The sequence below is a fragment of the Nesoenas mayeri genome, assembly GCF_963082525.1.
Source record: "Nesoenas mayeri genome assembly, chromosome: 1".
Lineage (NCBI taxonomy): Eukaryota > Metazoa > Chordata > Aves > Columbiformes > Columbidae > Nesoenas > Nesoenas mayeri.
The window spans coordinates 97,757,251-97,784,994 of record NC_137541.1 but is presented as its reverse complement, the minus strand read 5'-3'; the positions used below and the strand labels follow the sequence as shown (position 1 = coordinate 97,784,994).

General features: G+C 39.9%; 1 protein-coding gene across 1 annotated transcript in view; it reads left to right on the top strand.

Annotated features, from left to right (window-relative positions):
* P2RY8 (P2Y receptor family member 8) overlaps positions 1-26,532 on the top strand; it is a 35,405-nt gene extending 8,873 nt beyond the window's left edge. The window contains exon 3 of the mRNA XM_080349544.1: positions 24,218-26,532. Coding sequence (XP_080205670.1) covers positions 24,286-25,359 — 1,074 coding nt within the window. The 5' untranslated portion in view covers positions 24,218-24,285 and the 3' untranslated portion in view covers positions 25,360-26,532. The remainder of the gene's footprint in view (positions 1-24,217) is intronic.
* The last annotated feature ends 1,212 nt before the right edge of the window (positions 26,533-27,744 follow it).

The window sequence follows — 27,744 nt, the reverse complement described above, 5'->3', positions numbered from 1 at the left end:
TGTTACAAGAGCTGTAAATGCTGCTTTGTCCTCACCTGTCTCAGCAAAGTAAAACATTCTCACCTTATATCATCAGCTTAAATTTTTCTAGTAAATTAAAAAAAAAAAAAAAAAGTAGAGGTTTGTTCACAAAGCACTGGTGAGAAATTAAAAGTGTGCCAGGCATTAGAAACAAAGTTATGCTTCTATATCAAAAGATATTTTTGTGTCCAGCTGTGGGGCCAAGAGAGCAGAATGTTAAATGCATTCTTCTCCTGTTCACTTCAATGGAAGATACATACATTCATTTGCTCTTGGCCCATTCATAATTCAGTCTGTCATGTTGAGTCAGGCAGGATTTGGTGTAGGATTTACAGACTGTTCTTTATAATCACAGGAAATACTCTGCCATTTATTCTGGTCTATGTTTTTCTTGCTTAGATCCCAGGCTGAAAAATGGATGGGTAAGAGGCATTTTGAGCAGTTAGCATGAGACTTATGGTCACACTCTCCCAAAAGGGGAGACAACACCAACAAGCTCTCTGGTGGCTCTGTAGGCAGTAGCAAACACTACTGTATTTTCTTACTACAATTCTGTGACTTCCAGTGGATTACTATGTAGTGAAGATTGTCATTATTATAGTTGCACATGTCCACAACCTCCTCCTGAGTTATTATGGTCATGACACACAGAAGATGTTATGCAGCTGCAGAAATCAGGGAAAGGAACTAAAAAACACTGGGTGGAATTATAAATGTCTGAATCCCAGGCTTTCATCCAATTGGCCAAATATTTTTATGCAATGCACAGAAATTTAGTTAATCTTGGGACCTACACCCTTTATCAAATTTGACTAGAATTAACCAACACATTCATGTTCAGTGAGGGGGAGGAGAGAAATGTGAACATAGACCAAAGATCCTTTTCAAACAAAGCTGAAAGGTAGCTGAGCTTAGTAGTTGTTTGGGTTTTGTTTATATTCTTGCTTCTAAATTAATGATAAAGTGATGAAGTAGAAGTGTTTGATGCCTCTGGCTGACAGTCACCCAGGACTCCCACATCCCCTTCTGGATTCTCCCACATCACATCCTTGCCCTACAGATGAAGCCACATGCCCATCCACAAAGCTTCATTTGTCAGGTAAGAAGGTGGACTGAAAAATCCGAGTCTTTCACTTTTAGGTCCAAGTAGACTATGCTGTTTCTGTGAAGAGCATTGATTGACTGGTTCATAGAAACTATTGCCTGGCCTGGCATCTTAGTGTATGTCATCCCCACAGTGGTCTACAAAGGCCTGGCCTTCACTTTCCATTTCAGTAGCCCAGTGCCATTATGTTGTTTTACTTTCTTCTGAGAAGATGACAAACATAAAATCCTCCCCTGAAATAGATTCATCTGCACTTTCTGTGTCAACATTAATGCTGAAATGTTCTCCTACAGAGGAGGAGAAATGCATTGTAGAGAATGCCTTGTGGGTGCTTATTTCCTTTTTCAAGGTCTGAGCCAAAGGTTAGTTTTCTTGATGTGTAGCCATCAAAGGCAGTGAAGACAGACAACTCACAGTGATACTGGTAAACAAAAATCTTACAGACTCCTACATGCTGTCTTATTGCTTCATGCACAACTGTTAAATGGGATTCTATAGAAGCAGAAAGTTAAGCTTGCAGCAATGAAGCCACTCAATAGCTCTGAAGGTCAAGATGAAATATTTTCAATTTTATCTATTTATTTTCTATTAATTTTATTCACATTCATTTCACTTGTGAAATAAATTAACCCAAAACCATCCACAAACTAAGTCCTTTTCCACGACAACTCACACTGGTGAAACATGGTGCCATAGATTTTGGCAATGTCCTATGTACAGACAGTTACAAATGACAGCACATTTTTGAACACACATCTGCAAGACACAGTGGCTTCAGCGTTAGAACATTTTTTCTATATTAGGGCTACAAAGATTGTACTGCTGCTGAATGACTACTTTCAATGATGAAAAATGACAAGAGTGTTTTCCCAGTGGAGAGACAGCCAAATATATGTTTTTAAAGCCAGCATAACATTCTTAGATCAGAATTATAGAGTATGTAAATGTTCTTTGCAAATCATGAACACTGACAGTCCAGCTGTCCTTAGTGGCAAACCTCAAGGTAAAGTACTTAACTTTGCTCTGTTTTATGTATTTTTGATCTAAAATATCTCAAATGAAACAATTGGGTAGGAAAAAAAAAATGGTGCTACCCTACACTGGAAGGGTTTGGAAACCAGCCTCTCTTCTTGATATTAGAAATAGCCCCTTCACTTCATGTTTCAGTCTGGGTGGGTGAGAAACCTGTATTTGTTCTTTAGCTAAAAATGCAAAGTTTCCGTGTCTGAGGTTCCCGTTACAGTTTTAACTAGTTCTGAAGGCTGGTCCCCTACCATTCCCCCCCCCTCAAAAAAACCCCAACACCTAGTCTGAGGCTCTTCTGTGTTGTTTATACACTCTTTAAAATGTTATCAAGTCTTTCTTAACTTTTTGTATGCTTCAAAGCAGATTGTTTCAACCACTACTTCCTTATTTCTCCTCCCTTCCTCTTAACTCTTTAATATACAATCTCTTAGATATTCTTACTTTTCTCCCTCAGTTATAGTCTATGAATAAGTTGAAACATGCGTCTTCCCAGCCAACTGGGAGTATGGAAACCATGCCAATTTTCAGGTAGCTTCTCATCGGAAAAGCCAGACAGGGTTGAAGAAGTGACAACAGTTTGTTAGGAGTGGGGTTTTTTTCAGGCCTATACCACTGAGAATCTTACGGTCTTCTCATTCATCCTTGAAATAGCATTTTATTTTGATGAGCCTACATCACACATTGCATAGGATGTATCAGGATTGCTTGCTACCTGCCATCACACAAGACTAAAAATTACCTGATCACCTGCTACTTCCCTCAAACTCTGTCCTTCGCAGTGATGACTCCACATGCCCACTGATACGAATTAGTCATACCAGCAATGACAGGATGTCACAAGAGATAGCTGAGGTCTCGTGCTGGGGTGAGGTGTGTGTAAACTACTCCATGTGTGTCCCATGAGCCTAGATCTGTTAAAAAGCATTAGGTTAGTCTCCACTCTGAGGCCAACCTGCCCCACGCTGTAACTCTGTGAGTTCAGCTTTCATTTTTATCGAAGTCCTTTTCTCTAGCCTTAAAGAGGGGAAAACAGGTTCCTAGGTACCTCCCTGTGTAATTGCTCCTCTTATCCATAGTAAGTGTAGTAATTGTAGTAGATAAGTACAGTCAGTGTAGCTGTAGGATCTTTATATTGTCCTTCTCCCATCCCAGCCTGGCAGGGGGATGGGATACATAAAGGACCTCAGCAAAAGAGGTGGAGCAAGTAGAGACCTATACCCCTGTGAACTGAGGTTCATCATCCTTCTGTGAACAGCCCAGGAAATTAGGCATGTTCATGCAACAAGAAACAGCCCTACTTCACTCCTGCCTGTCAGGAGGGAAAGAATCATGAGTACTCAGCCTAGTGATTTGCAGTGAAGGCACCATAATGACCTGCCAGACTCATCATCTTGCACCTCCACAAGTCCCTTATATCCAAACAACTCTATCTGGGAGAATGTTACAAAAATTCAGAGCTGAGCCAGGTAGCTTTTGTCTGATGGATGTCTGTCCTAGACTACTGAGACATGATATACGGACAGGATATCTGTCCTGAAGGTGTATGGCGAGGGAAAAATTAAAACGTCTGTGGACACATAATGAATGATCTGGGATGACTGGTTAGCTGATTGAGCAATGGTACAGTATGGGATACTTGCCAGGGCTTTTGACCTAGAGAAGAACTATTGGGACTGCCAAAAAAGCAGGAAAGGCAAGTACTTTTACTTGACTGCTACTGAGGTTTACAGCAGGCAGCACAGGCAATCTGACAGGGTGAGGCCACACTCACCACAAGATGATTTAGCTGCACAAGCCAAGGAGGTTTTTCTGCGAAAGGGTCACAATCCCAGGAGGCAGAATAAGGTGAATGTGCATTTGTGGCTCACATCAGATGCCCAGCATCAGACCTCTGCATGTTGATATGCCTGACATACTTGTCATTCACCCCAACCTCACACTAAAGGATAAAGGATTTCTTCACAGGTGGAATTTCCAACACATGACCTTAATGCTAGCATTGAAAAAAGGGCTTTAGGAGCCTAAATACTCTCTTATTGTCACTCTAAGTGCTAAAACTCAAGTCTGAGGTCTTTAACTGCTCAGCTTTTGCTAAGGGTGCCCAATATCAAAACTATGAAGCCCTGTCACTAACTGGTCAGAAGCACGTGTATCCTATTACCCCACTCAGACTGAAAGCCTGAAATGATCCACGGTTGTGGAGTGGTTAAAGACTGCTTCTTGTGCTGTATCATTTTGAGGACCAAGTATTCCATAAATAGTAAAAGCACTTATTGGAGACTTACTGGACTAGACCCTGCATGGGATACAGCCAGAATAAAGGTGGAAATGCCATAAACTGTTTAATCCTCTGGATGCTTAGATCACTCTCTGCAGACTAAGGATGTTTATCTAATCTGATTGGAGCCAACCATTATTGCATAAATGCATTAAACACCATGTCAAAGTTATTTATCTACAATTTACCACTGCACCTGAATTTGTTCCAGTTTGCATGGTGCAACTGGGATACAAAGACCATGGGTGAAAAAATTATTGTAGTGTTTTGTTCAGTACCTGAGAGGAGAAGACACCAAAATTTCAGTTCCTATTTCAATGTGGTTTATATGTTATATGAAGTGACTAACAGAAAATCTTGGTGGGAGTTGTAGATTCAAATCTCATCACTCTGAAGAGAGAAATTAATTAATATCTCCCACATTTGCATTGAATGATACTTGGGAAACGTGAGCATTACTGTTGTTGCTGGTTTGGATCCTTCTATATTTTTGTGAGGTAAGACTGATGCAAGCACCTTGCTTCAGGAGAAAATTTGGTCATAATATATGGTTGTAGCTAGAGGTCTCCTGGAAACCCTCAGCAAAGGGTCAAAAGCTTCTACTTTCTCAGGAACCAAGGTATTTCCTGTTGTCTAGTTTTCATGCTGCTCAATGTCCTGGTTTTCCGGATCTCATTCTAAAGTGCCCAGCTGTGAGCTGGTGAGGTGTGGGACAACTCAGCTGGGGCCATGGAGACTCCTGGGCAGGCAGGTGTCTCTGTCTACTTGTATTTCTACATCCTGGGGTAGAGGAAGTGTGGATGGTAGATGCTGTAGGCTGTCTCTAAGGATTTTTATTCTGTATTAACTGCTTCTAGGTACTTTTTGCTTTCCTGTGTCTCTGTCTTTTTTGTGATTAAGCAAAACTAACCACAATCGTTTTCTACACCCAGTTTCTAAAGAAACTCTTTTAACTGGTTTTCAGCTGAACTGTGGCTTTCTTGAGCTTGACTACTGACAAGAACAAGACATCAGAAATCCTGTATACAAAGTCATACCCTGTTTTTTGTGATATGAGGTATTTGGTTATTTCGGAACCAGAAAATCCTGTTGTAGCCTGCAGTTTGTGGAGATTTTTTCACTTAGGATACGTTGCATTATAATAATTTGGGGAAAACAAACAAACAAACAAACAAACAACCCCACCCCACTACCTGTAAAGAAATAATTTTCTGGTTTTATAATTGATTTGGGAAGTCTCATTATTTGGATATCACAATTTAAGCACAAGAAAGTGCTCAATTTAAAAAGAAAAATATCTGAACACAGTTTTGACACATGCAGTCCCTTGAATATGGCTTGAACTAGACGCTCAAAAAGATGACATAAAAACTCATTCAAGAGCTTTCTGTCATAATTTTAGATAATTTCATCAAGTTTACTGCATTGTTTTAAGAAGCCACTGAAAGGTTTGTAGAGGTTATAGCACGAGAGATCTTGGTGCCTTGTCTAGGAAAAATGTAGTTACAGACCATGAGAACAAGTCTACTGACTCGAGTAAACTAATGTTAATTAATTGGATTAATGTTTTCTGTAAACCAGGATACAGAACATATCTAACTTCTTAAGGCATTCTAGAAAAGAATGGAAAACCTTCTAAGTAAAAGCATAGTCTATTGCAGCAACAATTTTCATCTTAGAGTAAGCAGGCAAGTATAGTCTTTACGTATTGGTTCTTTAGTTAAAAGCAGCTACTGTGCCAGCAATTTCAAAAGCTGCTTGTTCTCCTTATAATACTTGGAACATTTACAAAGCAAGACTCTAATATTTCTTAAGCCATCATCAGTGAAGTAACTGAGTAGTGCAAATATATTAGCACAAAAGAAAAAAAAAATCAGAGTAGGAAAGTGACTTTTTAAAAAGTATCGAGCAATTGAGAGAGCACTAGAACTGAAGACAATCTGATTATCATCTTCAAGGAGACAACTACAGTCTTATCAACTCTCAGAATAGTTCTGCTTCTTAATCATCTACCTCTTGTTATTGCAAGGAGGCTTTTTCACAAAAAGATACAGAGAAGTTGATAACATTTTCGTTTCCTTATTGACATGGCTTTCTGCAGGAGTGACAATGAGGAAGCTCATTGTGGATGTTGTCCTCAGCCCCTTCAACCCAGCACTTTGGAAGTGCTCCTGGAGTGCCAGAACCATCCTTTTCCACAGGCATGCTCAATAAGGTGGATCCTTACTCTGATCTAGAAAGTCATAGCGTTTTGCTCATTGTGCCATTTCAGAGAGGTCACTGACATACTGATCTCCCAATCAAAGTATCATTACTACTTTTTCATGGATAGTTTTGGCAGCAAGAGAAGAGCTTGATTTTGCTTTTGGTTTTGCAGAAAGATTCATGGAAATCAGTGAGGAATGCTACTGCTAAGGACTGATTCCTTAAAAATATCTGGACGCTTAATTCCTTTTCACTACTTAGGCCAAAATTAGCATCTTTTCCAAGCATTGTTTTGCTCCAGTTGCTTAAAGAAAACAAGAAAAAAAAAGGCAATAACTATGACACAAACAAAAGCCAAACAATTAAATGTAAACTAGCTAGTTCTCACTCTTTGCTTCTATCAGATTCTGAATTCGAGTATAAAAACTAAGAACAAAGCAAGAATGAAGTATGATCCTATTATCCTTGAAGACAGCAGAAGTTATTATTTCATCTATAATTAAAATACAAATGGCAACGACAAGGAGTTGGCATGTGATGGGACCTAAAAATAGGAGACTGGTATAAACACATGTTCAGCCTAAAAAGTAGTCTGTCTTGTGATTAGTGTGACTATTTCAAAATATTTCCTGTTGTGATTGTATAGCCTTAAAAAAAAAAAAAAAAGATAGGTTTTAGCTGATTAATTGCTAGGGGTCTTCTCTTTTTACTAGTCTTGGTAAAAGAAGGATAGATTTATTTTACAGTACAGAAACAGGCAAACAAAACTAAATAACAAGCCTCAGTTTTTCAGGTAGAGTAGTTTATAACATGATGTAACACAATGGTCTAAAACCTATCAGACTATACAGTTCAAACACAAGTAACTTTTATGTGCAGTTTATAGCATGTCTTAGAGGTAATATCTATAGAGATGGTGTGGGAGTGGTGGGAGGTCTGAACTGAGGAAACCACTTTTGAAATTTGTTGGTTTTTTTCTTTTTGTATGTGTGTGCATGTAATTTTTTTGAAGAGTTTCAGAGAATTGAAAGAGGAACCTGCACTAAGCAGCTAGTCCTAACTTGTACAAAACTTTCCCCACATCATGTGATGAAATGTCTTTTATCATTGCACTCTTATCTTTAGTATCTGAGATGTTAGAACACTATGGTTTTCGTCACCTACATGGCTGGCTGGATGGTTCTAGAAGGGGTTATGAGGGCTCTTTTGTGAAAACGTGATCCACAACCTTTACTAAATCCCAATCCTCAAGAAAATTGATTTATTTTAAAGCTCAAAGCTCTGATTTCCTTTTCTCCCACTCTTCCTTTCTGCATATGTGTATGACTACACAGCAGAGCAAGAGACAAGCACACAGAAAAATAAAGGATACTAAAGCTTCTCTCATTGCCTTTATGTTTTTATAAAAGCCTTGCTGAGATGTTAAAATAGAATGGAATTGGACTTGTTTCCTTCAGTTCTCTGAAGGAGCTTCTAAACACTGTTTTTTTCCATCACTTGCTTGCCAAACCACATCACACCCCCCGCGGGCTGTAATGCTCAGTGACTGTCACAGGCACCTGTGACTGCATCTCGCACGCCCTGCCAGGCTCTCCATCTCCTGGCTGATGCTACATGGAGGAGCAATCTGGCCAACAAAAGCAAGTGGAGGAGCTGTGCCCTGGCCCTAAGTGATTTCAGCAGGGTTGGGAATAGCATAGGCTTGGCAGGTCTGTGGGAAAACCCTGAGATGGCCACGAGCCTCTGAACTTCCCATGAGCAAGCACGAGCCATAGGTCCCAAAACCGAGCTGGGAACTAAGTACTAACAATAATTAAATGATCTCTGCTATTCTCAGAAAGAGAAGTGAGAAAGTAGTTGGTTCCAATCTTCCTTCACAATGGGCAAGGGGGACGGGTTGTGTTTTCAAATGCACCATCCCATCTCTAGTCCCAGGAAGCTGGATGCATCCTTGGTGTTTCAGAAGAGAAGGTGGCTGCTGTGGGGACTCCAATCACATTTTAGCCACTGCCAAAGTATCAGGTGCCTGCCAGGGAAGGTGCTCCCAGAGGCAATTCTTCTGCCAGATCTATGGCACTAAAAGAGACTGAAAAAGGGAACCAAAACTTTTCAATAGGGAAGCCCTCACGAGAGCTCAGTTTTCAAGCCTGCCGTTTTCTACCAAGTCTCATTTCTCATCAGATATTTCCATGTATTATGCATTTATTTGGGGCTAAGGAGTTGTATTTTTACATTATATCAATGCCAGTAGATTAATCAGCTCCAAGGAAAGGTTTTGGGCACTGGAATGTGCTTCTCTGCACCGTTAGCTCACAAGAAGGCTCCTTGATGCAAATTCAGTATGTGCTAGCTGATTCCTCCCCACTGGCTCCCAAGCAGGGTTCAGCAGCCAGGACCATTGCGAGCAGGCAGGCTGCACGCCATCACCTGCTGAAGAACCCTGACAGTGTGGGCAGAGGCTGTCCCTGGCCAGCCAACCTCCACAGCAGAGAATGGTCCCAAGTGCACATGGTTTATTAGCACCAAATAACACTCAAGAGTACAAACTAAGGGCTCTCTCTACCTTCAGTCAGAGCAGCTGCTTCTCTGGAGACAGGAGGAGGTGCTTTTAAGAAAAGGGATTCTTTAATGATATTAGAATTTCCTTTGGTATTTCTCCAGGACCTAATTTTGTACTGGTGTAGCTCAGGGCCAGGCTCACCAGTAGGCTCCTTTCTTTGTTGGGCTTTGCAATAATCCAGCTCTGATTGTGCCAATGGCCCAAAGCGACAGCTGGGACAACCTGCTGTGTATCTTCCAGCCAAGCACTTTAAGGATCCAGAAATAAAAGTAAAGGAGAAGGTGTGTCTCCTTAGACATGTCCACTAAACACTGGTAGGGTCAAACTTCACACAGAGATGTAGAATATTATTTTTTTAATTAAGCAGCTGAACTTGTAGAGATGAATTTGCAAGAGGCTACAGGCCAAAGCTCTTGGGTGTCCTGATGGAGGAGCAGGAGACCCCAGGTTGTTGTAACTACTGCTGCCGAAGCTCAGGATGACAGAGGCTTGAATCAAGAGCTGCTTCTCCTCATCTTGCAAAGAGCTCCCTCTGGATCTTGAATGGATGGTTTCCATGAAGAGTTGCACTTGTGGGTGCCTGAACACACACATCACACCTCAGTGCCTTTTCCCAGATTTTTTAGAGGTACTTGAAGGGTTCTCTTATTTCCCTATTTTTTGCTCTCACAGCTGTTTTTCTATCCCAAGCACATTGCTGCCACATTTTCCACCTTCATTTGTGACTGATGATAGAGTCCTGCGGTTACAGACTTCAGCCCATGGAAATTCTGTCTCATTTGTTGATGCAGCTGAATTGTTTACTGGATATGACACAAAGCTTTCTGTGATACAATAGTACTGATCCTTCAGAGAAACGGCCTATTTCGACAGGGCTATACCAGTGTGTGCCTTGGCCATATCATCTCCAACAGTTACTTTCTTTCAACAGACTTCTTAGTTGCCAAATTAGGTCAGATTCACAGCTGAAAACCAGCGCAAGCTGCCTCAGCAGTTTTACAATTTTTACATATCTGTAGAGGCACAAATATCTCTCGGGGTTTTTTTCTGTCTGTCTGTTTTACATGATCTGCTTCATACACTTCACACATAGAAACTGTTTGTCTTGTTCCTTCCTGGACTTTATTAATAACTTTTCCTGTCCTCTTTCCTAATAATACAGTGGATTTAATAACATTCCCACCCCTAGGTATGTGTCATCTTGAACTATATGCTTTTCTGTGCCAGCTGGCTTTCTCTAGTCTTTTGTTTAGAAACTATAACATTAACGTCTAGTAACAGAAGCCTTGCTCTGTTTTGGTTTAGGGCAAAACATATTTTCCTGAATAGGCACCATCTGTACAAAATATTTCACCCATTCTCAGTACATTTATAAAATTTTCCTATGCATCTCTTTTCAAGTTACACGTTGAAGCTGCAGGAGTGCAGTAATATTTCAGAGCATGACACTTAGAGGTTTCTAGGGCCCCTAACACCTCAATTTTTGCCTCTAGAGAACTGTCTCCTACTGCTCTATTCCTATTAGTAATTTACCAGAGCCTAATTGTACCAGTTTTCAAAACTACCTTAGAGTTTGTCTTTACATATCCCATGAGTTTCGCAGTCTTCATCTCCAATGGTCCATTTTCAAACAAACTGAAGTATCTATAAAGCCCATAATCAGCTCCCCAAGGGCTAAAATATATGTCTTTTTATCAGCTGATATTTTACTCTGTGCCATTGAAGGAACTTCCATCCGCAGGAGCTTTTTCTCTAGCTTGCCGTTCCTCTGCCAGTAAATGCCTGTTCTCCTCAGAAAGGCAGGAGCTGCTCATCTGTGTTGGAACTGGTTCTTTATGGTGTGCTTGCAAGTTTCTTCATGGTATTTCTTTTTTTCTTTTCCTGATTTTTGCATTCATTATTTTACTGTATTAATAGGTATTGGCAGAAAACAGAAGGAGTTTCATTTCATTTTCCTTTTAAATGATTCAGGCGCAGGGAAGAGTGGTTGTTTTGTCATTTTCAAGTTCCAGAGGGTAAGAATATTGTGTTTTCTTTTCCCACACCTGAATTCTCACCACGGCCCCTGTAGATTCATTTTAAGATCTCATGCCACCCAGGGGCCTCCTTCTTGTCCTGACAAAACTATACACTTTGAATTTAGACCCCAGCCTCCACTAGACCTCAACTAAACCTCAATAGTTTGATCCACAGCCAGGAGATGATTAATTAAGGGGAATTAATTGGTTGCAACAGTGAGTGGTACCTCACTAAGGACTAAGTCACACCAGACCTTGTATATATAGCCATGTTTGGAATCACCTTAGCTCGCATTTAAAATACATGGCTTTGTTTTCATGTCTAGGGATTAAGCTAAACAGATTTTTAAAAACTAATGCAGTTTTGTGTATTTGTCCTTGTTGCTGCATTTCATAGACTTAGCATACCTTTCCAGGTGCTGATATTGTAGACATCACCTTAAAAGGAAATTCTCTTTAAGACTAGCTGATCTCTGGAGCCTGCATTTTTCTCTATAGTGTTTTGGACCAAGTGAAATTCAAATTTTAAATTCAGTCTGAGCACTTTTTATATTAGGACTTGGAGCTCCTCTACTGTAGGATTGTTTTCCTGTCAATTAAAGGTTTATCCTACAAACACTTAATCTGCAAATAGCTGAAATTTCACATGCATGATATTATATCAGTATATTATCATAATAATATCTCATACCAAATATTCAGTGTGTAAGTTGGATAAATAAGAATGCTTACCTGTCCTGGTGATGGCTTCCCACCCCTCCTTTACTTGGCTGGTGTACCCTCTCCTGAGGTGGTGCCTGCATCAGAATCATGCTAAGGCTGCTCTTACGCTATACCAGCCTGTGCTGTTTGAGTGTGGCCACCATTTGAAGTATCTCATCTGTGTTTATTTACCTTAAACATATGGGCAAACAGACAAGACAAGCAGACAACTCATGCCAGAGACAAAGTAGGGCATAAGATGGTAGTATATTGGATGTAGTATAGCATATCCTAAGGTATAGTAATTAATATACTTTCTCACATGGTAATCTGGAGCTATTTTGCAAAACTTTGTCCCAGAGGGGTAAGCAACTTTGTCTGTATGAGTGAGATCAAATACATAGAGTTGCTGGTGAGATACGTATTCATACCTTCGCTTTGTAGGAATGCGTTTGCTTGCCTTAAAGATAGCAGATCACAGATTTATGTTGTAGAAGAAATCGTGAGATACAGACTGCTCACGCATGTAATACTCAGAATTAGCTCTATTAAGACACAGCTAAATGCCAAGGTCATAAAAGTTATAGTTAAGAGACTAATTTTTAGTGCATAGGTTGATAAATAACACCCTTCAAAGCACAGCGTCTTCACTTTCATTATTTTTTCTCAAGATGGCAAGATTCAAGTAAGGATTTGCAGAGCAGCAATGATCCAGATATCTCAGGGCGTTTTGCTGTCAATAAAGAGGGACTCAATTAAAGCCAATAACAAGCTGTCGACACGTATTTTCTGATGGTAAAAGCAGAGACTAGCTCCCTCAACAAAACCAGCTGCAGAATACGTTTGACTTCTGCCTGTGACTTACATTAGGTATCATTCATATAATAATATATCAGTGTATATCTTGACTATAATTAGAGCATATGTACTTCTCAATGCAGACAAAAGTATGTCAGACAAGGATTTAATCCCATTTTTGTCATGCATTTAAGTTACCTAAGTGTAGTAAGGACTTGAGAGGAAGACCAAACCCTGAATATGAGGGCATTTGCAGTTTGGTTCAGCTGAAGAGCTGAAATTTGATGTGTTCTCTCACCTGCACTCGAGGACTTTCAGAAGAATCAAACAATAGCAGATGTGGTTTCAGGGTGCTATTCCTGTTGTATCTCTTTGTATTAGCATGATAGCTTAAGTAGTCACAAAGAAACTGAACAAGCGTGAAGCTTTTGTTAGAAATCTTTTTCTTTTCTTTTTTTTTTTTCCCTGTTTTATAATCTCCACTACTTGTATGGTACCAATCGTAATCCTAAGTGGTACCAAGTTGCCAAACAGAAGAGAAGTCAGGAAAAAAGTGTTAAGTCAGGGAAAAAAAATAATATAATTATGCTGACTCTTTCTTTTTCCTTTGTATATAACACTCCTTATAAATCTAGGTCATACAGTTTATCTGCTCGTGTAGTTAGCTGTTTGTGAGGTTCCTGTTAAATGCACATTGTACCTTTGGGTACATCTGCTCAGCACTGTTCAGGCGTGTGTGAATTTATACCATGCCTTGTGGAAGCCACAAGCAGCACAGCTGCAGCTATTGATGCTCAACAGTAGCCCTGAGCTTTTGCAGAGAAGCCAGCTTTCGGTCCTTTCGTCACATGAATGACATGAGTTTGCATGAGCTCGGACAGGGTGACCTGGCTTCTACCTACCAAGCAAAGAGCTCTGAGGTGCTGTACACATAGCAGACAGAGCTGCCTCAGACTTTGGTGGGAATTGCATGAATATAAGACCTGCAGGACTGGTCCCGAGATAAATGAATCCATCTGGGCTCCAGGGCAGTATAGCATGTGCCCTACATTCCTTCTCTCAAGAGAGATGCAGGTGACATGTGGCCACACTAGTAATGCATGCCCTGATCATGATCTGACCACAACTAGAAGGCAGAATTAGCCAGAGCACCCCAACATCATAGCTTGAATACTATTGACTGATGATGGCAACATTGAAAAAAATAAAGAGACTTTCTCTAGCAGGGAATCACAACCACTCTAAGACCATATATGTGAGCAACTGAACATCACTCAGGAAAAATACAGTGATACATAACTCAGCAGTATGGCTACAGTACAGGGTTCACAGTCTGAGCTGTGATGATTAGCAGCAAGAGAAATTATGCAAAGGGAAGTGTTGTGACAGTGCAGGATTTCTCATGGAGATCACCCAAGGTGAGCCCCAACCACTCCTCCCTTCAGGCAAGGCTGGGAAGGATTGTCCAGAGTGTCGGGGAATGAGAAGACAACCACAGAGCTCACACGTTTCCCACTGCCTTGGACTGCACACATCGCTGCCTATTTGCCCATTGTTACCCTGGGTACATCCCTCCTCTCGAAATACATGTGGTCACCTGTTTTCAGTGGGTTCGGACAGGGTATCCAGGGGAATGAGTAGACACAATACCAATTCTAGCAGCCTGTTTTTTTATATCAAAGCCTTCCAGTGAGAGGCACAGTTTGGCATGAAGCAAGGTTCATTCTTTCTGTATATCTAGTTCTTCTTGCCCTTTCAGAAGCAGAGAATCAAGCATGCAATAAAGCTGCCACTTGCATGTCAATTTAGCTCTTATAGAGCCCCTGATCTCATGTATTTTTCAGCCAAGACTGTTTTCACTAGTGCTGATGTGAGAATCACTTCTAACTGCTGTGTAAGCCTGGAGAACATCCAGTCTGCCAGGAGTTCATGGCCAGTACATTGCAGAAGGCATCTGGGGAGAGAATGGAGCAGATGGTCTGTCAATAAAGGCTAAGTGATGTGTGCTGAGCAAGTACAGCAGCAGGACCAACAGAAGACAAACTAATTTTTATTCTTGGTCCCAGCTGTGGCATCTTCCCTACACAAACATTTTTACAGTCATGTAAAACAGACTGTAGCTTTTGACATACTGGTGGAAGAAGGTGGGTACAGGTAAAATCATGCATTTGATCCTATTCTGTGGCAATTCATTTTCACATAGAAGCTGACCTAGTCATTTCAAAGTGGCAGCTGTGTGGTCCAATTGCATTTTAGTGGACTAGTTCAGATTTTGACAGAAACCAGGCAATTACAGGTCTGCAGGAAACAAGGATCTGAATCAATGGGATGTTTTAAATGGGCTGGATTCAGCTTCAAACATGTGCATTTGCAGTGGAAGTGACTACGTATGAGCCTGGTATAGCCGCTGGAGGTCTGCTCACTACAGTCAGTGGCATCCACACTTTCCAACTCACTCTAAAATAAACACTTAGATTTGTACAGATGCGAAATCCATGGCAAAAAAAAAGGTGCTAGCTATAGCCAAATCCTGCTACTTAATGCTACTGCTCTGGAAAAAGAGTTATATATTCAAATAGATCTTAACAAGGAGAACAACAATTTAGCCTGTATTTACATACCATCAGCTGTTATGTATCCAGCATGGGATTTCTGGGACATGTCTATTAATCTAGGAGGCAGTAAGAGGTTTTGTACATACTGAGACCAAACAGTGGAAGTAGTGGAAGAAGCCCTATCTGGAGATGGCCTATATGCTCAGCCAAGTTATTTGATTCACTCCTAACAAAACTTTTTCAAATGTTTGGCCTCAGTACCTTACATGAATGTTAGAATTACCCTACATTCATTTCTCAAAACATTTCCCAAATACCATGAGAATTTATACTTTTAGCTACACCTGCAAAACTTGGTTGACTGTCTTGTTCAGGGACTCCATCATATGTGAAATCAATCAACAGCTACAGACTGCCATATTCCTAGTGCAAATGCAAGAAAAAGCAACGTGTAAGCCTTTTTCTTTTCTTTTCTTTTTTTTTTTTTTTTTTAATCTCTAAAGATAATCTTCAAAAACAAGCATGCAGCTCTACCTCAATTCCTTTGTGGACTGCACAGGAGAGGAAACATTCAAAAAGAGTTTCACAGAAAAGAGAGATGAAAAGATAGAAAGTACAGATTTCAAATAGAACATATATATGCACACATATATGTTTATATGTGTGTATATATGTGTGTGTATATATATATATATATATATATATATATGTTTGCTATAAAATGCCAATCAAACCATACAGATTCAATGTAAGACCATACAGTCTTCCGAAATTTGAGGGATTCTGTTTTGGGAGTGTGTTATTTTGTTTACCATGAGCAGGTTGTGTCACCAAACTGTTACTTCTTTTCCTGGCATTTGAGGTCAGAAGGGAAATGATCAGCTATGCTTTTTCCTTTGACTTTCACAACAGCTATGTGAGGCAATTACTTGTAGTAGGAAGTAATTGCAGACCGGAAGCCACTGTCTGTCAATCCTGGACATAGACAATATTTGAAAGATTTAAAGTTATAAAAGAAATCAGTTCATGTGTTATTTAAATTTAGCTTTGATCGGGTACTTTCTGTCACCTAACTTCTATAAAAACATAAATGTTCGTCATCTTGATATAACTCAATATCGTGTGATAATAGTTTAGGGGTAAGCTACCTGCAGGAGGGCCCTCTGGCACAGGATAACTCCACATTATCCAGGATGTCCCCCAGAGTTGTTAAAAGGAGCTTTGTGAGCTGGTTGTCCACGGCCATGCACCATCTGACAAAAACTGTAGTCAAGTGAAATCAAGGTTCCCCACCAGACGTCAGCAATATTTCAGCAATCGCTTGCATGCACACTCTTCCTCCATGATACCTGCAAGTTAAGTAAGTTAGGTAAGTTACCTTGTGCTGTTGGGAAGCAGGAGCATGCACATGGGCAGTGACCCCAGAGGAGCGTAAGTCCTGTAGAATGAATTCCTGGGCTGTTATGTTGAATTCTACAGAAGGGTTGCCTTGGTATTGCTAATCCTTTTAAAAATATCAGGCTTGAAAAAGCTTTAAAAGTCTGTATATGTAGGAAAGACCAACATATATATAATATTCTAGCTATTAGCGCACAACCTTGAACCTTTTAAAACCCAGTTTAGGATGCTCACTCTGACTGAGATTTAAACCAGCCTAGAAAATCTGTCAGTGGAGTTGCACAAGTTGGGTTTCAGTTGACCTAAGATTTTGCTTACAGAATTTTTAAAAGCTGGCTATACTGCATACCAATAAAGAAAGCTGCAAACTGCTTCATTTTATTGTGTAACTAGCACTTGAAATGCTTCAGATGCTGGGAGATTTTTTGTTAATACTGGCCCACAGGCTTATTATTTCCATAAACCTGACTACTGCCGAAATTAACTTTTTAAAAACCACATTGACTAGTTTCACTCTGAACAGAATTATTGACACAGATGATAGTGGCTGAGTTTATGTAAACCTTATCTAAATTAGGATGAACGTTGCTAACACCAACACAGAATCCTGACTTTACTAACTTATGGTTAGAAAAAGGTGGAGGTTCAAGTGAACTAAAATTCAACTGCCAGCAAAACTTCGTAGTCCAGGACAGGCATAGGAAACGTAAAGGTAGCTGTGTACAGTTGATTTTACTGCTTGGCTAGTTCTGGAGAACCAGTACAGTATTTCCTTGTGATTATTTATTTATTTATTTATGTATTTATTTATTTCCCCATTAGCTGTATATTTAGATTTCACACTTAGTAAGACTACCTTGGCTAAATCTTGAAAACTGCCTGCTTACACTCTCTCAGGCTGGAGAAGTGCTCTCTAACAGGTAGAAATTATAGGATTAACTTTCTTTGCTTTTGAATAATGATGCTTTCATCTAGATTTATATACTTAACAAGCTCAACAGGCTTGTACCCCTCTGCTACAGTGAAGTTGGTAAAGCTTATATGTTTTCTTACTGAAAAAATAGAGGTTTTTTCACTTCTCAATGTGAAATCCTTGTGGACAGAAGACACTCTTGTTTTACCTTGCCCTAGCTATTTGAGGTCAGAGCTATAACCACCATTGGGTTAACTTTGACTAGATGTATTAAGATAAGGACTGGAGTCTGTCTCTGCAAGAATTTTTCATTATTTTAGCAATTATAATGTAAGCCTTTCATTGTAAAAGTATCCCATATTTTGCAGTGAAGGCATACATATGATTTTCTTATGTCATTTATCTGAATACCCTTTGGTGAAAAATGAGATTTTTTTTTTTTTCGTAAAGTAAATTCACATAGAATGTCAGGAATATTGCAGCTAGTTAGATGTTTTCAGATTTCTTTTGTTTTCTCAGAAATACTTGTACACACAAGTGCATAGAGGGTAGAAGTCCCATTTCCCAAATGTACTTATTCTTAAAAGAAGATAAGCTAAAGCCTAGTTTGAAACAAGACATTTGTGATAACATAACTACAGGCTCAGCAAGAATTTCTGATCTTTGCAATAATGATACTCAGAACAAAACAACAGAAAAACTACAAAAAAATATCAGTAGAAAGATCAGGGAAGGCCCAATATAAAAAATTTCCTTAGAAGGGTTCAGATGTTGACTGAGTGAACCAAAGCTTTGGGTTTTAGAGATGTAGAGATCTAACACTACAATATAAAATTTGCATGAAAGTTTATTGCAAGGGTGAGAAAGAACCATCCAGACAAAACCTGCAGCCTCTTTCGGTAAAGCTCATGTTCAGTTTAAGGAACACATAAACAGAGATACACTCATTTACATTTCTCAGTTTGGTGAACTCGAACATTTGCAGAAGTGTTTCTCTGAATCGCATCAATGATGCTTTAGGAACAATAACTGAGTTGCATTAAAAAAGGGTACTTTTTCTTCTTGTTCCTCATAGTAAAACCCTTTACTCTATCTAAATATCAAAGTGTCCCCTTCTTTTCCCACAACTGAAGATAATGAGCTCCTGACTCCTTGACTTTCTGGCTCCTTCTCCTCATACACAGCCCATAATAGCAATTAAGTGTCTGTTTTCTGTGCTTGTCTAATATTCGTTCATCTCACTAGCAATTCAGGCAGTCCAGGAGGGGCTGAATCCCTAGCAGGAACACTGCACGCTGATGATCCCATTTTTCACCAGTTTTAGCTACATTTAGGCAGACATAAGCTATCCTAACCCTTCAATTATTGTTACTGCTTTGTAATAGTATTAAATTGAGCAAGTAAAAAAATAAAATCATTTTTCAGAAACTGCAGTGTTTTGAGAAAAAAAAAATACATTCTTCAATGGCATGTACATTGACTAAAAACTGTTCATATTATTTCTCTATGTGCTGACAATAAAATCCGTGTTTTAATTTTGCTTCATTCTGAATCAGTCTGCAACTGAGTTGAAATTGCATTTCAGTTTGGTTTTTCTTTACCCTGAAATATGCCATACTACATTCTTCAGTTAGAAGGATATCTTTCCAAAAGTGTAACAATATCAAAGAATTTATGGAATAAGGCATTTTTATTCTACACAATACTGCTTTGACAGGTAGTGAACCAAAAATGGTGAAACATAATAGGTTTTGAAAGGCTTTCTGATGCATGATATGTTTTGAGATTTATTTTTCCATCTCAAATCACAAAAAAAAAAACAAACAACACACAAAACTTTTTATAAAATAGTAATCCTGGTTTTCATTTGGCACAGACTTTTCAGTGTTTTTCACAGGTGCACTTGACATCAACAATAGAGAATATATATGTAAGAGACGAAATACACCAGTTTTATTTAGGAGTCCCCTTGAAAGAAAGTTGACATATCTCTGTAATTACTCTTCCATGGCAAGGAAATAACACAGTCCTCTTCCGATTTTTTCCTTTTGATTTTCAGTATACCCTTTAATATTTTATTCATCATCTCTTGTCAATTGAGGGGATTCCTGTCAAAAAGGCATGAAGAAGCAATCACCTTTGCTTATGATTACATCTTGGATGAAAACCTAGTGTTACTGAGTTTCCAAGTGAGCTTTTGGTCCAGGGTGCCATAAGCCAGTGAGTACAAAGAGAAGCAAAAAAATCCTACCTGGATTTAGTGAGAGTTACCGCAGAGAATGTAGGTGCTTTTAGCACCTAGTGCAAAACTAAAATGCATCCACTCACTAAAGTTTTCAGAAATGAGGCAAGCAGAAAAGCTTAACATTTCTATGTCAGAAGCTTGAAGACTGATGTAAATGGCAATAAGACTTGACCTTCTCACTTGAAGACTGGACCTTCTCACTTGAAGAACCATTACTGAGTTTTTCTTTCAGTCTACCTGTGTGTCCATTTGTCTGTCATAGTTTAAATATAGCTCTTCCCAAAATAAATGCAAAATTTTGTCTTTTTAACAGGGATATTTATGTAACAGAGCTAATTTTTTTCCAGATTAGGCATGGGAAAGCTGAAAGCTGATGTTTTAAAATGATCCTGCAGCAAAGTTACTCTTGCAGAGAATCTATGCAAGCTCTACTGATTTGAATCCTGTTAGAAACATGAAATTGAAAGAAATCAACTCATAAAATGTAAGGGGAATCTAATTCTAATCTTCGTAAAGGTTACTTTCTCGCTCAATTTATGACATTTTCAAGTTAAACCGCAAGAGACAAACAGGCACTGTGGTTGCAATAGGGGAAGGACATAAAGTTACCTTGAACAAGATGAAAGTGTAAATACAGTGTTACTAAACCCAAATAGATGAAATAATTGGAGAGGTAAAGTACATTGAAATGCTACATTGTAGCTTCAGCAGCTTAACCTGGGCATTTAAAAAGCAGAACATTGCAAGGGTGACTCAGAGCAGCAGTTTCTGCTAGCCCAGGCTTTCCTGAACAAGGGATTCGAGGTTAGAGCCCCAGAGGATTTGGCAAAAGGAAAGGTAAAGTTGGAAGGAAGATTTTCTGTATTCCACATTTCCCCAAGAGGCTATTATCTCTCAAGAATGACTTGCAACAACAGTCTTGTGTGGTTTGCATGCCTCCTCCTCCCCTGCAGAAGACACTAAGGAACTACCTCATTGTTCTTTTGCTCCTTGTGATGGACATCTTCCTTACTGAAAACCATGCCAGGGGGACCCACCCTTTTTGGAGAGCTCTTGTAGGCACCTAACCACAAAGTCTGGTGCCTTTCAACCCCTATTCAAGACACGCTTAAATTTGGGAGGCATGCGTGTTTTACCAACAGGTGTGTTCCACAAGTGCATAATATCTGCCTTTAGCCAGGGCACAGATCCTGACCTGACACTGGTTTGTGTGCTGCAGCATCTGTGCATGTGTTTTAAAATCTCCTTCTTATCAAGGATGTGTTCTTGGAAAAAGCAAGTTTAGAAGAAAATATGCTTGTGATTAACGCTAACACAAAACTGAATGTTAAAAGGTATTTGATAGCTTTATGATCAGCGTGACAGATCTAACAGATATTTTCACCTATACTCCTGCCTCCCAAGTACATACAAGTTCTATGGATATGGTATCAAGGGGTGAGAACCCTTAGCCTGTGAAAGCAAATCTCTTTTACTTGCAAAGACTTGTTATTAGAGCTCCATAGATACTTTGATACAGAAAAAACTTTTCTGTTTGTTTTGGGAAGTTTAGGGTTGTCAGGCACAAAAGGGTGTCAATTGAGAAGGACTTTCGAGCCAATAAAGAGTTCATGGATAGGTATTTACTATGGTAAGTCATACACAGAAGAGTTGAAATAGATGGCATTAAGATTTTTTCAAGACCTTTCTGTCAGTAAGTGCTTTTTCAAGTCCCCCTGAAAACTGAAAAGTTAGTTTCATTCTGGATATAGCTCCACTGAGAAGACCAGAATTTCATCTGCAATGGATTTGGCTCAAAAGGTTTTTTTTTGCAGTTGTGATCATATGAAGCTCTCATTACTTGGAATGTGTTTGCTCTGGGTCATGTGTATGATATACCAAGAACATGCCTTCGGCTTCTTTGCAGTTCCTATTTTCTCGTGTGTTTTTCTTGGCTGCCAGCAGTTCAGCTAGAAGCTCCTGAAAGACTGGCATTAGTTGACATCACTTGTTATACACTGACTTTCGCTACTTCTGGATATTTTTAGCTGACATTCTAAGCAGTATGTCAAATTGATCAGATAAGCAATAACAGAAATAAGCCACCACTGAAGTTCTTGCTGCTGTATAGCTGTCCAAAAAACTGGCTCTGCACTCGGTTTATTTCTAGAGTTGAGTATCTCTCTACTGCACTACATACAGCTTTCAGGGGAGACTTCGTCTTTGCCAGATCTCATCAACAGCTAATTTGTGCCAGGGCTAGCAAGCTATTCAGTAAGAGCATTTGTCAGAAATCACAGTTTTTGTGAGAATGATTATTTCCAGATACAGTTAGCCAGCACTGAAGGCCGACCATGACTGAGGGACTGACCTGTTACGCTGCTCACGGGCTATGACTGCACAATTAAATTAGGTGGTCTTGTGTAGAGTCTTGCATCTGGGCAGGAACAACCCCAGGTTCCAGTATAGGTTGGGGAATGACCTATTAGAGAGCAGTGTAGGGGGTCCTGGTGGACAGCAGGATGACCATGAGCCAGCACTGTGCTCTTTTGGCCAAGAAGGCCAATGGCATCCTGGGGTGTATCAGAAGGGGGTGGTCAGTAGGTCGAGAGAGGTCCTCCTTCCCCTCTACTCTGCCCTGGTGAGACCTGGAATATTGTATCCAGTTCTGGGCCCCTCAGTTCCAGAAGGACAGGGAACTGCTGGAGAGAGTGCAGCGCAGGGCAACAAAGATGATTAAGGGAATAGAGCATCTCCCTTATGAGAAAGGCTGAGGGTGCTGGGTCTCTTTAGCCTGGAGAAGAGGAGACTGAGAGGTGACCTCATTAATGTTTACAAATATATAAAGGTTGAGTGTCACGAGGATGGAGCCAGACTCCTCTTGGTGACAATCAATGGTAGGACAAGGGGTAATGGGTACAAACTGGAACACAAGAGGTTCCACTTAAATATGAGAAGAAACTTCTTCTCAGTGAGGGTGCCAGAACACTGGAACAGGCTGCCCAGGGGGGTTGTGGAGTCTCCTTCTCTGAAGACATTCAAAACCCACCTGGGCACCTTTCTGTGTAGCCTCATCTGGGTGTTCCTGCTCTGTCAGGGGGATTGGACTAGATGATGTTTTGAGATCTCTTCCAATCCCTGACATTCTGTGATTCTGTGATTAAGTGACACCAACTCACTGGCACCCGTGTTTTTTTTAATCTAACCCCCAAGGGCAGGTGTGTCCTGGAAAGAGAGGTTTGGATTAAACAGTGCAAGTGATCAGAGTCCACAAGTAGGAGTGTGTGTCTGAGGCCACTCTCTGCCCTTCTTTTATTAAAGAGTATGGATGTGCCCAGAGTTTTTGGCTGCTTGGCCTGACACCCTTTTCAGGCTGATATTGCTACTCTTCACAGAACGTGCTGTTGCTCTGTCCTCTGCTTTTCTCATCATTCATTGCCATTTCTTCACTTTTCAACCCTGTACTTTCATGAGATTGCATCCCTGCAGTTGCAGCTAAATGAAAGTAAGCATGCATGCATGTAGCACATTGAGGTATGAGTTCTTGTTTGCAGCTGCTAAATGCCAAGAAAGATCTATATAGGTCAGACAGTGAAAGCATGGTTTTGCTCTGCAGACTGCAAAATTGAAACTAATTTTGCAGAATTACAGGTGATGCCAGTAAGACAGCTGCAAGCAGAATATTTGTTAATAACTTACATCTTGCACAAACCAAAACTCAATAGCTATTGTTTTTGTTAGAAGAGCACTTGTTACTTCTTTAGCCTGGCCCTTTCAGCCTGTAAACCGGTCCAAGCAATGCAGTCTGTCCCTGGTTCTAGATTACACGTGCTATTTTCCTTTCAGTCTGTTTATATTATTAATATACCAAGAATAATTAATTGCATATTCTTCTTTTCCCAGTTGAAAAAAAGAAAATTTTTTTTAAAAAAAAAAATCTGTCACTTATTTGAAATGGATCGCTCTTTAGTTGGGGAAAGAAAAAGTCAGAACATATTGTGTATTACAAGAAGCAAGGTCATGACATCCAGCGTAGGTAGGAAGGATTTAGCTCATGGAGATCCTATGGCATAGTGTTCTTATGCAGACATCAATTTAGTTTCAATTTACAGTATGTGATTTTCTTTATGTTACAATAACATGAGGTGTGATAATATATAGACTGCAAAAACTATCAGCAAGCCATTCAGCAGGGAAAAAGTTGCTGTTCAAAGCTGGGAAGAAATAAAACTAGCAAAACATTACCACAATTTGGAGGAAGAAGAGAGTTTTAATAAGATAATTTTAATGGATTCAGCTCATTCAGAGGTAATTCGTCAAACTACGTAGAGCTTTTTCTTGGATTGATTAATAGAAGAAGTATGTTCTTAATTTCTGTTGTGACATATTGCTTTTCTTGACATTTGTCCTCTAGGTTTTTAAGCCAAGTGTTCATGATAGGATCCGGCTGGCTTGTAAGGATTGAGAACCCCATTGTGAATAATGTTTAAAAATATATCCCACCTGGATGCCGAAACACTGGCAATGCTCCAGAATAAAGCTATCTCCATCACTCTCCCAGTTGTGTATACACTGGTGGCTGTTGTCAGCATCCCTGGCAACTTGTTCTCCCTTTGGGTGCTCTGCTGGCACATCAAACCCAAAACACCTTCTGTTATCTTCATGATCAACCTAAGCATCACGGATCTCATGTTGGCCAGCTGCTTTCCCTTCCAGATTTCTTATCACATCCAAAGAAATCACTGGAGCTTTGGTAAGACCCTTTGCAGCCTCGTGACTGTGATGTTCTACTCTAACATGTATTCTTCCATACTGACCATGACCTGCATCAGCATCGAGCGATACATGGGTGTGGTTTATCCCATGAAGCTGATCAAGTGGAGAAGAAAAAGATATGCCCTGGCTGCCTGCCTAGGTATGTGGATTCTCTTGCTACTAGCCTTCTACCCACTGGAAAGCACGGATCTGACCTATGAAGTGAAAGAACTTGGGATTATAACCTGTTTTGACGTCCTCAAATGGGATATGTTGCCCAACTTCCCAGCTTGGGTAGCCTTTCTCCTCACACTATTTGTTGTGCTCTTCCTGATCCCTTTTGTTGTAACAGTTGGGTGCTACATTGGCATCATTCGAAAGCTTATTCAGACATCGAACAGATATGGTAACAGGCAGAAGACTAGATCCATATACCTGGCAATGATAGTCCTTCTGGTATTCGTCACTTGCTTCGCCCCCAACAACTTTATCCTACTTGTGCATATGATCATCCGCCTGTTTTATGGCAGGAGTTTGTACCCTGCCTACAAGCTCACCTTGTGCCTCAGTTGTCTCAACAACTGCATCGACCCCTTCATTTATTATTTTGCATCCAAAGAATTTTACCAGAAGTTCATGCAAGTGTTTCGCCCTAAGGTACTGCTCAATGACAGTTTGGAAACCAGAAGGGAAAGTGTATTCTCTGGCAGGACCGTGTCAGCCAGATCAATGTCAAGTGGACCTATGGATGGGTTAGAGGGAGTAAAGGTCTATTTGCAAAGGCAGGAAAGTGTTTTTTAGCCTTAGACATGCCCAGAAGAACCTGTGAGATCCATGAGCAGACACAGAAAATGTTTCTTTTTGAATGGCTACCCTCAAAATACCTTGGTCCAGTGACAGAACTCAAGCCATGCTCATACTGCTCAACCTACTTCAGTATTTTCTGCTGAGAAATGGAAGTGTTAAAAGGAACTGAGTTTATTCAAAAAGCCACTGAAGCAAACCCAACATTGATAAGTAGGGCCTGGCCTGGAATTAGTTCAACTGCATGAAAGCAAGGGATAAGTTTAGAATAAAAATTACCTTCAGGTTGTATGATTTCAGTATCTAACCAAAGGCTTGCGATTCTCAGAGAATGTGAAATATTACTGTATATGAATTAGAGGATACACTGAAGCTGGATTTGGAGTAGGGGAATTATTTTTCTAAGCAACATGCTGGGGGTTTTTTGTGTTTTTTTTGTTGCTGTTGTTGTTGTTGGTTTGGTTTGGTTTTTGGTTTTTGGTTTTATGTATTGCTTTTTCGCGTTTTGTATTTCTATTAAAGAATGTACAAAAATAGCTTGTCATTTTACCATTAACGCATAATGCATAGCCACTGTGAATTCATCACAACACTCACCCAACTGTTTATCACAACCAAACCACACTAACCTTTGAAAAGGTTAGGTTGACTCATGTAATTTATTTCAATTTTATACAGCAAAATATATCATGCAATAAACGGAAAGCTAGAATTATAAATATTTAAGATTACTTCAGCTGCTGATATTTTCATTTCTTGAAGTTAATTTCTCAGGACAGTGAGGAGCAGTTGAAAACAGATTTTCTCACATTGACCTGCTACAGTAATAATGCTGCTGCTTGTATGTGGTTGGTATGAACAAGTCATGTTCACCAGTTCAGTATAGTCTATACACAGAAGCACCATCAGCCTCAGCAGAGAATTTAGCTTTATATAGTGCACGGACAATTACTTTATCTTCCTTAGGGTGGTGGTGTGGATTGTTAACCAGATTTTCAGCTCGATATATGAGAATTCTACCACAGATTGGAGTGATTCTGTGACAGCAGAAACCATCTGAAAACCTGTCCCTATGGCCAGACGTCAGAAAAGTTCTTCTGTCAAGCAGGCAAACAGAAAAAAAAGAAGAAAAAATGAAAGCAATGCTTAAGAATGGAAGATGTACCAAATACCTGGTAATATGCTATGGCAGGTTGATTGTTCAGTCCTATGTCTGAGACTCCTCTCTGAAATATTCTTCTCCAGGTTGTCTGCATTTACTGTGCCATGTTTTAATTCTTCTCACATCTCACCAACAGCCTGTGTGCTTGGAATGACAGCTGCTACAGGACATGTACTGGGGACAAAATTTTTCCCGTAGTATTTTCAGCTTTATTACCCACCTTTGGCCCTCACTGACAGTGAAGAGCCAAAAAACACCTGAGAGAGCCAGACAAGTTCCCCCCCTCAAACAAGGCAAAGCTATACCATAACCTTTTTCAGTACTGCTGCTCTATCCAATGCTGAGTAGGAGGCTGTCTTCAACAACCTGTATAGCTGGTTCAGACATCACAAGCTAAGCTATAGTGATTTCTGAGCTACTGTGCCTAAGTAAAAGACAACACCCAAGGCCCTTAAAATCTGTCTTTTTTCTTTGTGTATGACATGACCAAAATACAAGTTTCCACCACTAATCACCACAAATTTCTTCAGGATACAGGTGGAATCAACTCCAAGATATTTCTAAGTCCTATCTTCTGCTAAAGTATTGCCAGTTATTTGGGCAGGATAAAGGTCAGTGGACATAGAAGAGTACTACCTTTGAAAAGCCATCTGAAGTGTTTTGTGGCATCTCATAGTATTGGTTTTAACTGATCTGCACATTTTCTGCTGACAGAGCCAATCTTAGTAATAAATAATCTGTCCAAGTCTTCTTAGCAAGTTGCCTGGAAGCTACCTTGCACTACCAGTGTGCTGGGTGCATACGTGTGATGAGATGGGCTTGCTACTTTAAATCACCTCACGTGTGCTGAAGGAGAGGAGCCCATCGAATATGTTCCTATGTGAGTCCAGGGCTCTGAGCTCCTGTGTCAGCTCTAGCACCTGCTCCAAAATGCCTGATTGCACCAGGTCCTCCAAAGAAAGAACAATGGCTCTTCCTAAGCCGTCCCACATCCACCAGGCAGAAAAGCAGTTAGTTCATTTATGTTTTGCAAACCTGTGTTTAAGTTTGTGATTTCACCTTGCTGTTGAAGTCCCTTCATCATCCACTATCACAGAATTCTAGCTTTCTCACTACCAAAACTGTTTTCAGCATTTTGCTGTGGCTGAAACCTTTTTGGAGGTTATACTGAAATCTCTCTCTTTTTTTTTTTTTTTTTAAACACACAAGTATTTCTACAA